Source organism: Sturnira hondurensis, unplaced genomic scaffold (genome assembly GCF_014824575.4).
Source record: "Sturnira hondurensis isolate 20B ecotype Veracruz unplaced genomic scaffold, ASM1482457v3 Scaffold0003693, whole genome shotgun sequence".
NCBI classification, from domain to species: domain Eukaryota; kingdom Metazoa; phylum Chordata; class Mammalia; order Chiroptera; family Phyllostomidae; genus Sturnira; species Sturnira hondurensis.
In genome coordinates, this window is record NW_028076324.1 from 8,159,009 (window position 1) to 8,172,144 (window position 13,136).

The 13,136-nt window shown below is 58.5% G+C and overlaps 1 protein-coding gene across 2 annotated transcripts; it reads right to left on the reverse strand.

Moving 5' to 3' along the window:
- Nucleotides 1–212: 212 nt before the first annotated feature.
- Nucleotides 213–12,385, reverse strand: LINGO3 (leucine rich repeat and Ig domain containing 3). 2 transcript variants are annotated; one of them, XM_037042450.1, is made up of 2 exons: nucleotides 12,155–12,385; nucleotides 213–2,244 (listed from the first exon to the last, which is right to left on the reverse strand). In XM_037042450.1, exon 2 carries the CDS (start codon nucleotides 2,187–2,189, stop codon nucleotides 411–413), a length of 1,779 nt encoding a protein of 592 aa, XP_036898345.1. In that variant the 5' UTR covers nucleotides 2,190–2,244; nucleotides 12,155–12,385; the 3' UTR covers nucleotides 213–410. The 2 variants fall into 2 exon arrangements, with proteins under 2 accessions (XP_036898345.1, XP_036898346.1); XM_037042451.1 differs by lacking the exon at nucleotides 12,155–12,385 and adding an exon at nucleotides 3,107–4,305.
- Nucleotides 12,386–13,136: the final 751 nt, after the last annotated feature.

Consider the following 13,136-nt stretch of genomic DNA (forward strand, 5'->3'; position numbering starts at 1 on the left):
CCCTTCAAGTGTTCCAAGGGCAACTCCCCCAGTGAGAGCTGTTGGGGGCTCTGGGGGCAGCAACTGTGTGCTGCCAGGTATGAACTGTTAAGTGTGAGGACCAGGGGTCTCTGAGCCCCTCCTCTGGCCCAGGTAGCTCGATGACCACTCAGGACCAGAGAGACAGGGGAAAACCTTTAGAAAACGCTTGAGAAATTGCAAAAGACACACACTGATGAAAAAAGTCCTGTAATTGGGTCTCTACAAAAAAAAAGGGGAAGGGGGAGTTCTGCCAGGAGTCAGCTTACAGCCACTCCTCTGGAGAATGCATAGGTGTCGTGGACAGGGCTGGTGGGGACAGAGACGGAACTTCCTGGCTTGGCCAGGAGCCCCAGCCCCGTCAGGGCACTTAGGAGTGACCCTGAGACCCCTCAAATCATCTTCATGTTGAACTTGCGGGCGCTTCCCTGGCCGGCGCCGGCGGCCGGACCATCCACCTTGCGGAAGGAATACTCCACGGAGAAGTTGTTCTTGTGCTGCCCGCGGCCGCGGCTCCACACGAAGAGCAGCAGGAAGCAGAAGAGGACGACGCCCAGGAAGGTGATGCAGCCCATGGCGGTGGACACCAGGATCGTGGTGAGGTCCAGTGGGAAGCGCGCGGCCGCCAGCGTCTCGTTGCGGCCCTCACCCAGGGTCCGGTTGGTCGCCGGCTCGGGCTGCACGGTCAGTGTGGCGAAGTAGGTGTCGTTGCCGCCTGCGTTGCTGGCCACACATGTGTAGGTGCCGCTGTCCTGTGGCCGGGAGTCCCGAATCTCCAGTGTGCCCCCAGGCAGCACGCGTGCCCGGCCGGCGCTGGCGAGGGTCACCGCGCGGTGCTGGGGCGTTACCCAAGCCACAGTGGGCGCCGGCTCACCCTCCGCGCGGCACTGGAATAGCACGTCCTCACCTGCGGTGGCCGTGACCTGCTGCAGCCGCCGCTCGCGAATCTTGGGCTTGCGGCACACGAAGTACTCGAAGAGCGCAGAGTCGGGGAGGTTGCGCAGCGCGTCTCCGCGAACCTCCGCAGGGGTGGCACAGGCTGGCAGCCGCCCGTCGAAGTTAAGGGTCTTGCGGCGCTGCACGATCCACAGCAGGCGACAATCGCAGGCCAGGGGGTTCCCATCCACGCGCAGGGTCTCCAGAGTGTTGACCGAGTGGAAGGTGCTCTCCTCCAGCGTAGACAGCAGGTTGTTGGAAAGGTTGAGCAGACGGATCTGACGCAGCCCCAGGAAGGCCTGTGGCTCCACCACGGCCAGTAATGCCCCGGCTAGGTGCAGCTCACGCAGGCGAATCAGGTCGCGGAAGGACCCGCGGGGCACGGTGCTGATGGGGTTATGCGACAGGTTGAGACAGGTGAGGTGGGCCTGGTGGCGCAGCGCGGCGGCTGGCACGGCGGTGATGTTGGTATAGGTGACCGACAGCGAGGTGAGGTTGAGGCCCTGCAGGCTGCCCGGGGCCACCTCCTCCAGCAGCGGCCAGTTGTCAATCTCCAGGTGCAGCAGGCCAGGGAGCCTACGGAAGTTCTGGTCCTCTAGGGCGGCGATGGCCAGGTGTCGAAGCCGCAGGGCGCTCAGGCCGCTTAGGTGGCCCAGAGACTCGCCTGACAGCGTGGTAAGGTTGCAACGCTCCAGGGTCAGCTCCTCAAGCGCCAGCAGCCCCGCAAAGGCCCGACGCGAGATGAACACCAGGTCGTTGTCGCCCACCTCCAGCCTGCGGAGGCTGCGCAGATCTTGGAAGGTGTAGTCCAGGAGGATTACCAGCTTGTTTTCGCTTAGGTCCAGCAGCGTGAGGTTGTCCAGGCGCGTGAAGACCCCCGGCGGGATGAGCTTGAGCAGGTTGCCGCGCAGACGCAGGACGCGCAGGCGCGGCAGGTTGGCGAAGGCGCCGGGCTCCACGTGCGCGATCACGTTCTCGCTCAGGTCCAGCTCCTCCAGTAGCGGCAGAGCGGCCAGGTCGCCTGGGTTCAAGCAGCGGATGCGGTTGCGGCTGAGCTCCAGCAGGCGCGTGTCGGCGGGGATGCCGTCGGGCACAGCGGTCAGCCGGCGCCGGGGACAGGCCACTGCTCGAGTCTGCGCGGTGCACTCGCAGCGAGCTGGGCAGCCCCCCGCGGGGGGCGGGGCCGCAGGCAGGAGCAGCAGCTGCAGACTCAGGACGCACAGCCAGCAGGTCATGGTGCGGAGCCTAGGGAACCTGGGCCTAGGGCCCCGCCAACATCCTCATGGGCACCTGGGGGGGGGGGCATTATTAGCACCTGGGTTCTGCCTCCTTGGCCCTCCCTAGTAGTGCTCACGTGAACCGTTACCCACTGTGGTACCTGCAGTCCCACACCTGGGTTTCTATCCAACAGGGCTGAGCACACACAACCGCACAAAAATCTGTACACCCATGTCTACAGCAGCAGCATTCTATTAGGCAAAAAGTGGCAACAACTCCCGTGTTCATATATGGATGAAAGGAAAAACTCAAGGTGGTCCATCCACTCAGTGTAATATCACTCGGTCACGACAAGGAATGAAGCTCATACTTGATACAACGTGGAAGGACCTTGAACACATGATGCTTGGGGAGAGGAGCCAGACACAAAGGCCACAGAGCGCGTGATTCCACGCATATGAAGTTTCCAGAACAGGCACATCCAGAGACAGAAAGTGGATTCCTGGTTGTCAGAGTCTGGGAAGGGGATGGGGAATGTCTTTGGGGGTGATGGAATGTTCTGAAATATGATTGTGGTGATGGTTCTACAATCTTGTAAATATACTAAACCCACTGAATTGTGTGCCATAAATGGGTGAATTTTATGTTTCGTGAATTTTTCTCAATTTAAAAAAAATGATGAAAGCAAGCATTTATCGAACTGGAGAAAAATCATGCAAATATAATGTAAAAATGTTGGTGCCCCAAACCTCCCATTTATTGAGTGCCTAGTGTGTATACAGAGCAGGCTCTGAATCCGCAGAAGAACAAGGGCATAGGTCCTGCTCTCTGGGGGCTCACGTTGGTCAGGTGGGGATACGGGTGGTCTACATGCCCCTTCTCTCCCCCAGAGTTCTCACCAGGTCCCCCACCCATCTTGTGCTCACTCTGTTACCTGTCTGTGCGAGGCTGACCATCCCATGAAATCAAGGCACATCTGGAAACCTTTTCCGTTGTTTCTCCTCCCGCGGGGCTGCACACGCTCTAGGGTGCCTTAACCAGAGCCAAACCAGGCCTGAGACATGGCACCTGCTTGATGGACGTCAGTGCATTCCAGACACTCGGTACTTGTTCATGGAAACAACTTGACCAAAACTCTGCCACAGAACTCTAAGACCCATTCAAACAGAGTTTAATGAGGGGGGAAACCTCACAGGCAATGAGACCAGAGGCTGTGAGGGGAAGCAGCACGGATGGATGGTCACAGCAACCAGGGCTGACGAACAGGTGGCCTCAGACCAGGAAAGCTGACATGCCAGCTGGACTCTGTAGTGGAGAGCATTGGGTCCCCTAAAAAGACACATTTAAGTTCTGACCCTGGTACCTATGAATGCGGCCTCATTTGGAAGTAGGGTCTCTGGTTAGTTGAGCTGTGGTTGTACTGGAGTAGGGTGGCCCTAATGGAATGACTGGTGACCTTATAACAAGAGGGGAATCTGGACACATGTACAGACACACACAGAGGGAACAGAGCCACGTGAAGACGGAGGCAGAGACTGGAGTGAGAGGCCGGAAGAGAGCCTGCGTAGCTGAGAATGTGGTCGCCCCATGAGGAACCCAGTGTGGGTACATAGTAGGGAGGCTGAGGGAAAGGAGCAGAAGCTGGCTGGTTGCGCCCTCTCACCGCAATTGTCTTAACCCTAACCTGGGCATTGCAAGAAACATAATCCTTCTCCGAGGCTGTTTTCCAAGGTCATTCTCTCCCATGTTGCTGCCCCAGACAGCGCGTGGCGAGGCTGTGTTCCGGGCAGGAGAGAGAAGACAGCAAGAATGGATGGTTCCCTGTTCAGCAGCCCATTTCATACCTACCTTGGCTTGGAGGTCACTCCTAGTTCCCTGGTGTGCTGCTCCCCATAGTCAAGGAAAACTGTCCCCTTGCCCAGGAATGAGGGACAGGACCTCGGCAGCCTGTTCTGAAAAAGTTGGACCTCCCTGGCTCTCTCCAGGAGAAAATAGCTGGTATTTTTCAGCCTCCCAAATACAAACTCCCTGTGGGACAGAGCTGCCTGGCTTGTTCTTTCTGCAGGAGAGAATTTCACACCCCTGGAGTAACATTCCAAGCCTTCCCAGGGCCCACAGGCCCTGAACAACCTGCCCCCACCCCCTCCCTGTCATCACAACCTCTCCCTCTCTCCGCTTCACTGACTCTACTCCAACCACACAGGCCTCCTCACTGCATTCCTCCAGCATGCCAGGCACAGTCCTGCCTCAGGACATTTGCACGTGCTACACCAGAAATCTGGAACACCTTCCCTGCATGGTTTTCTCCATGATTTTATTTGGGTTTCACTCCAATGTCACTGGTTAATCTCTGTATTAACGCCCCCACCTTAGAATTCCTGAAATGCCATTTAAGCCCTCATTTAATGCATCATCACCACCACCACCATGACGAATACTTCTACAGTTCCTGCTCTGTGCCAACCTGGGGCTAAGGGCTCCACCTGCATTGGCTCCTTTAATTCCAACAACAACCTCATGGGGTGCTGCCATCACCCCCACTTTACAGATTGGGACACTGAAGCTCAAAGCACCTCAAGTCACCAGCTCAGGTTCACACAGCACATCAGAGGGGGCAGGGGAGGTCTCAAGGAAAAGTGGGAGGTAACACTCAGTAATTTTTTTTTTTTACAGAGCCAGAACAGGGTCCTGGTAGCTCATCCAGTTCTGTGTTGGCTATACCAATTTTTTATCACCTACACAGATACCATAACGCTGGTGCTCCTATACATTGATTTAGTACATCCGTCAACAGCCTGGTGCCAGGTGCGGAGCATTTTCCCGGTGCTGGGGACACAGAGCACAGAAGGCAAAGAAGTCAGCCTGTGGGATGTAACGGACATCTGATGGGGATAATACAGCCTCTCCTGGCACAGGTGAACAAGTGGAGAAAAATAAGTCCAGGAAAAGGGAGATGGTAGGTGTAAAGGGACCGTAGTGATCTAATTCACTGAGAAAGGGATGTTTGCGCAAAGACTTAGGGGAGAAAGGGAGCCGAGCAGACAGCGAGGGCAGTCGGTGGAGGGCACAGCAGGGGACAGTATGGTGAGGGTGGCCGGGCAGTTCAGGCATAGAGGCCGAGAGGTGGATGCTGCGGTCTGAGAGATGAAAAGGAACTTTTCAAACATTTTAAGTTGGAAATAATTTTTAAAAAAACAGTCGCCGGAGAATGTAGATAAGGACAAACTCAGGAAGTGCTCAAGTGACGAAAGGCGGGAGGAGCTGGGGCGCAGCTACTGCGATCCAGTCACGGAGAGGCTGGCGGGAGGCCTCAGTTCTCATGGGCTGCTGTGTGACCCATAATGAAAATCACACCCTTTCTGGACCTAGCCTGTCAAAAGAAGAGAGAACCCCTGGGGCTCTGGACTTCCAGCTCTATAATTACTCCTAGGTTGAGAGGACAGCTGGTCCGTGGGGCAGGCAGGAGGCCACTCAAGCTGTGACCCAGTTTGTCAAGACTAACCTCTCCTGCAGGCAAGGCCCTGCCGTCTCCTCTGCAGGGTTCGGGGAGCACGGAGAGGGGACTTGCAGCTGGGCTGGCGCTTCTGACGCATCCCCTTAAGGTTCTGGTTCCCCCACCTCGGGAGAATGCCTGGTTCTTGGAGAGGGAACCGTGGGGGCTCGTTCTGCCTGCAGGACCCCCATTCCCTCACTTTCCCGGACACCAGCCAGGCCCGAAAGTAGGAGGGCATGTAGGAGGGTGGTCTCAGGTGGAGCGCTTCGAGGGGACCACAGCCAAGATGCCTGAGTGCCCCTCAGGCTCTGACACTCTCAGATGATAAAGGGCTGCCCCCCAGGCAGGCAAGGAACCCCCGACCTGGGTCCTCCCCCTGGAGGGCTGAGTCTTACGGTGGAGTTAGAAAGCCAGGGTTCCCGGGTCCCAACGAGGGTGGGGGTCTACACTCCAGTCCTGCTTCTGCAGGGCTAAGTCTTTAGGGCCCCCCAGAGCCTCTCTGTCCCCAGAGACCTGTCACCCTCTCCCGCTGTCCTCCCAGGACTAAAAACCACTGTTCACCGATGACTCTTGATTTGGTGACCCAGTCACACCCCTGACCTCTCCCAGGAGACGCCCAGCACTCCAACCTCACCCCTGGCAGCAGGCAGGGGAGGTCCCTGCTCCCTGTCTGACATGGGTTGGAATCATTAAAAGTCCTCTTTCACCCATCCAGACAACCTGTCACCAGGTCTCCAGGTGCCGTGAGCTCCACCTCCCATACAGCCCTGATCCACCCCCATCTGCCTCTCCCACCTCCACCAGACTGGCCCACCCGCCCGCACAGCCTCCAGCTCACACCGCAGCCCTCAGCAGGCATTCTGCCTTCTCTACCTCAGCACTCCCCTTTGCAGAGTAGGCCTGGGGGGTGTGAGGGTCTCTCCCCTAGCGCACTGCTGACACAGAGACGGGGTCACTCTCTGTGGATGGCAGGGTTGGGCACTGTGGGGTTCTGAGCAGGAGCTCTGGCACCACCCACTCGGTGCCAGGAGCATCCTCAGTGTGACAACCACAGATGTTCCCAAACATGGCCCAGTGACCCTGGAGGTGGGATTGCCCCAGGTGAGACCCCTGCTGAAGAGGGGACCAGGCAGAGAGCAGGCATCCCCAACAAGAAATAGCCTGACTGTCAGCCTGTGTTACAGACAGGGAAGCAGAGGCCCAGAGAGGGGAAGTGATTTGCCTGGGCCACACAGCTGGTGAGAAGCAGATCCAAGACTCAAACCCAGAACTCTACACCTTATACTCCTGGGTTCTCCCAGGGATGGTGGAGCCCTGTCCTCCGCGGGACCCTGACTTCCGCTGGCTCTGCAGACCCCGGAGCCTGCTCTGTGCCAGTTGGGCAGAACTGTGAGGCCTCAGAGCTGCCCTTGGTGGAGAAGTCTCCCTTCTCCCGGGCCGCAGAAAGCTTTTGGGTCAGTGAGCTTACAGTGACATGGATGAGGGCACTGGAGCCTCGGGGACTGGCCTGGGCCTGGGTTTCCTCTATTCCGGCCCACGGGGGAAGGCCTGGGTAGACAGACAACACACGTTTCAAGGGCAGAGACTGGCTGACATGTACAACGAGCCACAGCGGAGGCCATGGAGACCTTCGGCAGGGCAGCTGTGGTCACCACGGGCAGGAGGCAGGGGCCTGTCCGGAGCAGGTCGGGGGCCAGCCCACACACAGACACCCTGCTCTGCAGTCGCAAGCTGGGTCTCTCTCCTTCCGTGTGGGGCCCTGAGCACAGTCACATCCTAGCCTTCGTGGGGTGAATTTTTTCCCCAATTTCAAGTGTTCAAGTCAATGTTTTTCGCACAGTGATAGATATGTGCAACCATCACCACTATCTAGTTCCAGAACATTCCATCACCCCTCAAAAGGAACCCACCCCCATTAACGATCACTCTCCATCCTCCTCGCCCAGTCCCCCAACAGCCACTATCCCACTTCCTGTCCTTGTGGATGTACCTGTTCTGGACATTGCACATAAATGGATCACACGTCATGTGGCTTTTGGTGCCTGACTTCTTTTGGTGAGCAACGTGCCGAGTGGAGGAGCAGGCAAGAGTCACAGAAACAAATACACGAAGTAGCTGGTCTGGGGAAAGTGGAGGCCTGCTGTGGTCTGCTATGGCCCAGCAGGTTGGGGGTGCCGGTCTGAGCACCCCCACCTGAATGGGGGACAGGAATCCAACGGGCCAAAGCCTAAAACATGGTGCTCCAGGTGGGGACAGTCACCAGGGCTAGGGCCCCGAGACGGGAATAAGCTTGGTGCTTGGAGGAGCAGAGAGGCTGTGGCCAGGGGGCGTCTGCCTCGGGGGGTGGGAACTGGGATCAGCAAGGGTGAAACCGCACAGGGCGTTACAGCCACAGCGAGGTGTTCAGACTCAGTTGTCAGAGCAGGGGCGTGGGGCACGGGGGTTTGAGCAAGAGCACGATGGTTCTGAGTTGCGGCTTGAAGATGGTCTGGCCTTATCCCGCTATGTCGCCTGAGCCTGGAAAGCCTTGTCTCCTCCCAGGACAGCGATGTTTCCAGAAGGAGGACTGCATTGCTCCTCTTTCTGTCTCCACTATGCACAGAGACGGGTCTCCAGGGCCTAGTAATACCCACTGCATGGAGCAGAGGGTCAGCAAGAGTCTGGAGTCGGACTCCTGGGTCCCCCAGGAGCCCGCCCCACTTTCTTGGGCAGAGACTTTCAATGCCCTGAGCCTGTTTCCTCCTCTGCCAAAGGGACTCAGTAACCACCGTGATTAGTAACCACCTTCCCAGGTGATGGGCATTGTGGGGGCGGGGGGGGGGTGATGAGAAATCAGCTGAGAAGTTATTTTGTAAGCCAGAATCCTCTGGAAAACTCTTCTTTGGGTGCTGGATGGGGTCAGGAGCCGAGTCTGGGGCCCTGTTATGCTCTTGGTTAAGTCGTCTCACGTTGGTTAAGTACCACACATTCATCTGTTCGTTCGTTCATTCACTCATTCCACAAGCACTGAATGGGTGCCCGTTGTGTACCAGGCGCTGTTCTAGTTCTAGCAGGAACCAGCTTTGAACAAAACAGACAAAGCCCCACCACTCTGTCGATGGGTGAGAAACAAGGAAGAGTTAAACAGAGGTTCCAGGCGGGCATTGTTACGGAGAAAACCAACAGGGAAGGTGGGGTTTGTGGTCAGTGGAACAACAGTCCCCCCAAAGACACCCATGTCCTAATTCCTAGAAGCTCTGAATGTTTCCTGATGTGGCAAGGGGATTAAGTGTGCTGATGAAATTAAGGATACTAATGAGTTGACCTCCAGATGGAGATGGCCCTGGATTATCCTGGGGATCCAGTGTCATCATGGGGCCCTCACAAGAGGGAGGCGGGAGGGTCAGAGTCGGAGATGGAAGAGGCTGCGCTGCTGGCTGTGACGATGGAGGGAGGGGCCATGAGTCAGGGCTGCGGCGCCTCTAGAAGCTGGAAAAGGCCAAAACCATCCTTACCTCGGGCCTCCAGAAGGACCGGCCCTGCCCACACCTGGCTTTAGGACTTCTGACCTTCAGAACTGTGAGATGATAAATTTGTGCTGTTTTAAGCCAGTTAGGTTTGTGCTGATTTGTTACAGCAGCCACAGGAGACACTGACAGGGTCTCTGCAGCGTTGGAGAGGAAGTGGGCCGTGCGCCAGCCTCAGGGGCTGGGAAGGGGGAAGAGGCCGAGCTCCCCGACAGGGCCTGCCATCAGCATCTGCTGAAGTGAGGGGCCTACCAAGGAGGGGCCCCAGACTCCCGCCACCATGGCAGGACCTGGGAAATAGAGCCCTCCTCTCCTCCACCCCAAGCTGTCCTAATTTGCCACGAAGCTCTCAACACAAGGGGGAGACAGAGTGTGGCTGAGAGTACCTGAGCCCCGCTCCTTGGACCCCAGCTGCTTCCCACCCACCTCCTCTGTTGCGAGTGAGCTTTCTCCCGCACAGGCCGCATGGGACAAACCCTCCTGGCCCTTCCCAGTCAGGGGTGCTGAAGACTCCTTGGGGCAACACCAAAACCAGTCTGGGCTGGAGGAGGCACGTGAACCCGCAGGGAGGGCTGGGACTGGGCGAGGAATAGATGATGGGGTTGACAGCTGTGCCCCCAGGCCTCCCCTTCCTCTGCCCCGCCCTCTCACCCTAACCCTCCCCTGCCACAACTGGGGCCCGAGGGAGCAAGAAGAGACTGGTTTGGCAGGCCCCGGCAGCGTCCCCATCCAAGCTTCAGACTTGGGAGGTGGGGGCCCTGAAAGGCCTGCTTTTGGGGATGCACTGCCAACAACCCCAGGCCTGGTCATCCTGCGTCCCAGATCTGGGCGCTCCTGGGGATCTCATCCATGACAATTCATTAAGCCCTAATTAGCCTCCCTCTGCTGTGAGTCCCTGTTACCCCTTAGGGGACCGAGGGCCTCCAGACCCATTTTCCTTGCCAGACTGTGGGGGAGGCCTCTAGATCTGGAGCTACTTTTTGGATGCCCATGACATACTGTGGCTGCTCTCCCACCAGCCCAGTCCTGAGAGTGGAATAATGGAGGCCGTTTGGAGAAAAGGAGACTGAGGGTCAGAAAGGTCCCCAGCTCACCTGGCATCACAGCTTGAGGGTCAACATTTGAACCTGGGGCTGATGCCAGCTCCTTCCCACTGAATCCCAGATCCTTACTGGAGAGTGGAGGGCAGAGGGCTCTCTTCTGAGGCTCAGGATTGACGTGTACTGGTGGGTGGCTTTCTTGGGCCAACCTGGGACAAGCTTTGTTTGGAGGGTTCTCTACCTGGTGACTAGGCGGTGACTCAGGGATGCCCAGGAATGACAGAACTGTGGGATGAGGAATCAACCTGCTGCCTCAGATCTGCTTTTTATTCCCACTCCGCAAGGCACCTTCAGCTTAGTCTGGGGGTGGCTAGGAGCAACCACCCCCATTCCACAGATGAGCACACTGAGGCTGGGCGGGTGCAAGGCCGTGCTGCTGCAACAGAGGCAATGGTAGTAACGGTCCCTTATTAACTGAGCATCTAGTTTATGGCAGCACCAGGCTTGGGCGTGATGTGCAGCCATTTGTCTCAGCTTGTGCAAGGTAAGTCTGGTGTCCGTGTCTGTCTCAAAACTGGAGCTCAGTAAGCAGCTGTCCTTTGCCAGGTCACCAGCTAGGCCAGGAAATGGAACGACAAGAGGAGAAAGGCTGGGTTTAGCCTTTCCGAGCCCCATGCCATGCATGGCTGGGTGGTCCCCTTCCCGCCAACCCACGTAATCCAGAGCAAGAGCACTGCCTCAATGGGTAGGCTTGCGGGCTCTTCCCGCTCAGACCCTGCCACACATGGTTGCTGCTTGCAGGCAATGGACCCACAGCCCAGTGGGGCCCAGACTCCAGACAAAGACCACCCTCTTCCCTACTCGCACACATGGTTTCCATGGCCTCACCCACCCTGGGACCCTGTGTTCACCTCTGGGCACTCACACACCACAACCTTCCCACCCTCCACACCTCCTCCGCAGAGCCCACCTAGGTTGCTCCAGGTCTCAGCCCTGTTGGCCCCAAAGGTCTCCCATCAAGTCCCAGTTGTTCCCCTGCCTGCTGTCATGTGACACCAGATGCCCCTTCCTACCTTGCCCTCCCAGAAGCAAGAGGCTCTCAGCCATCTCTGTATACACATGGATTCACCAGGGTCCGCTTGTTAAAAATTCAGGTTCTGGAGCCCGAGCCCCCAGAGTTCTGACTCCTTAGAAATGGAGGGCTGTCTTTAGTGTCAGGGCACACGTTGAAAAAGAGGTTTTATGGTGCTCTCCAAAGGCAAGGCTGGGTCTGTTCTTGTGCCTGGACAGAGGTGCTAGGTGCTTTCCCCTATTCCCAACTTGTTGAATGGGGCTCAGGGGCCCCCATGCCAAAACCCAGAGGTCCAGCTTCTGGGGATAGAGAGAAGCTCCCCATAATCCTTGGTGCTGTTTGGACACTAGTCCACAGTGCAGGGGGCTCAGCCTTGCAGCCTCCAATTCCTCCCACCAGGCTGAGCTGTCCCCAGGCCCAGGGATGGAGCAGGTCCTGGTGTGGACCTCAAAAGCTCCCCTTGCCTTCCGGCGAGCTTGGCACTACCCCCTCACCCGCACCGCCCTCTGGACCAGACCCCGGTGGGGGATGGGCAGGAAGGAGAGTGGCTAAAGCCTCTATCCCGACTGTCTCGGTCCCTCCACCCCAGCCAGTGCCCCCTCCTTCCTCCCAGAGAGAGGGGCACGTCCCCCAAGGCATTCTCACTGCCCCAAAGAGACGCCCACCCGACTCCTCATTCCTCGGTGCCCCAGTGGAGGGGCGGGGGACCCCAGCGTGGGAAGTGGCCCCCAAAGTTTCCAGGGGGAGCGCGGGGGCCTGGCGAGTGGCGATGTGCCCGAGAAGGAAGCGCGGGGCTAGTAGTCCCTGGGCGAGGATGGGGGCTGCGGGGCGCAGGCGGAGTGGGATTGCCGGGGCCCGCGCGGCCACTCACCTGGGCGGCTCTGCCGCGGACACGCCGCGGGCTGCGGCGTGGGGGCCGTCGGAGCCGACAGGAGTCACCGCCACCGCCACCGCCACCGCCTCCCGAGCCCGCCGTGCGCATTCCCGCCAGCGCGTGCCCGCCACCAACCTCCCAGTGCGCGGGGCGGGGGCGCGCGGGGCTGTGCTCGGTGGTGTGCTCGGTGGTGCTTGCGGCCTGCTCGCTGGGGTGTGAGTGCCCAGGAGGCGGCAGGTGTCCGGCGCTGCGGGCTGCGCGGGGACACGTGCGCGCAGGTGCGGGGACGCACGCCAGGGGGCGGGTGCAGGGCCGGGCGACCGGGACCAGGAGTAAGTGAGCTTCAGTGTGCTCCCTGCCCGCGTTGGGTCGCGTCTGAGGATCCCCATGGTCATGATGGGGCCACTGAGGCTGCCGTGCAGGAAACGCAGGGATCCTACTCTGTGTCCTTCTGGGACCTACCCCCTCCTCGAGGCCCCGCCGTCCAGGCCTCCACCACCTTGGCACTTAGACTCTTGCACCAGCTTCTTCCACTCTGGCCAGACCTCCAGGCCTATTCCCCTCGTGGGTACCAGAGGAAGCTTAACCACAGCCTCCAGAACCAACTCTGGCTCCCTTTGGCCCTCAGGATCTCTTCTGAATTCTACCCTGCCGTCTTCCCTCCCCCGATTCTAGGCCCCATGCAGAGCTCCTTGCTCTTCAAACTTGCCACACTCCCTCCAGGCTCAGGGCCTTTGCACCCCATTCCCTCGGCCTGGCTGGAATGCCTTTCCCTCCAGGCTTCCTTGGCCAGTTTGTAGCAACTTGTGTTTGTCTGACTAATGCGGTTTTTTCACCATTGCACTCTCGCCTGGCCTGTGCAGTAGGAGGGCGCTCAGAGGATGTTTGTGAGAGAAGGAGAGGCTTGCTTTTACACACAGTGAGCGATATGGGGGGCTCGTGCTGGGAACCTCACTTTAGGAGGGGGCCTGCCTTGCCG

Excerpts from the sequence above, each read along its gene's own strand:
- LINGO3 (XM_037042450.1), bottom strand. The coding sequence starts at position 2,189 with ATGACCTGCTGGCTGTGCGTCCTGAGTCTGCAGCTGCTGCTCCTGCCT.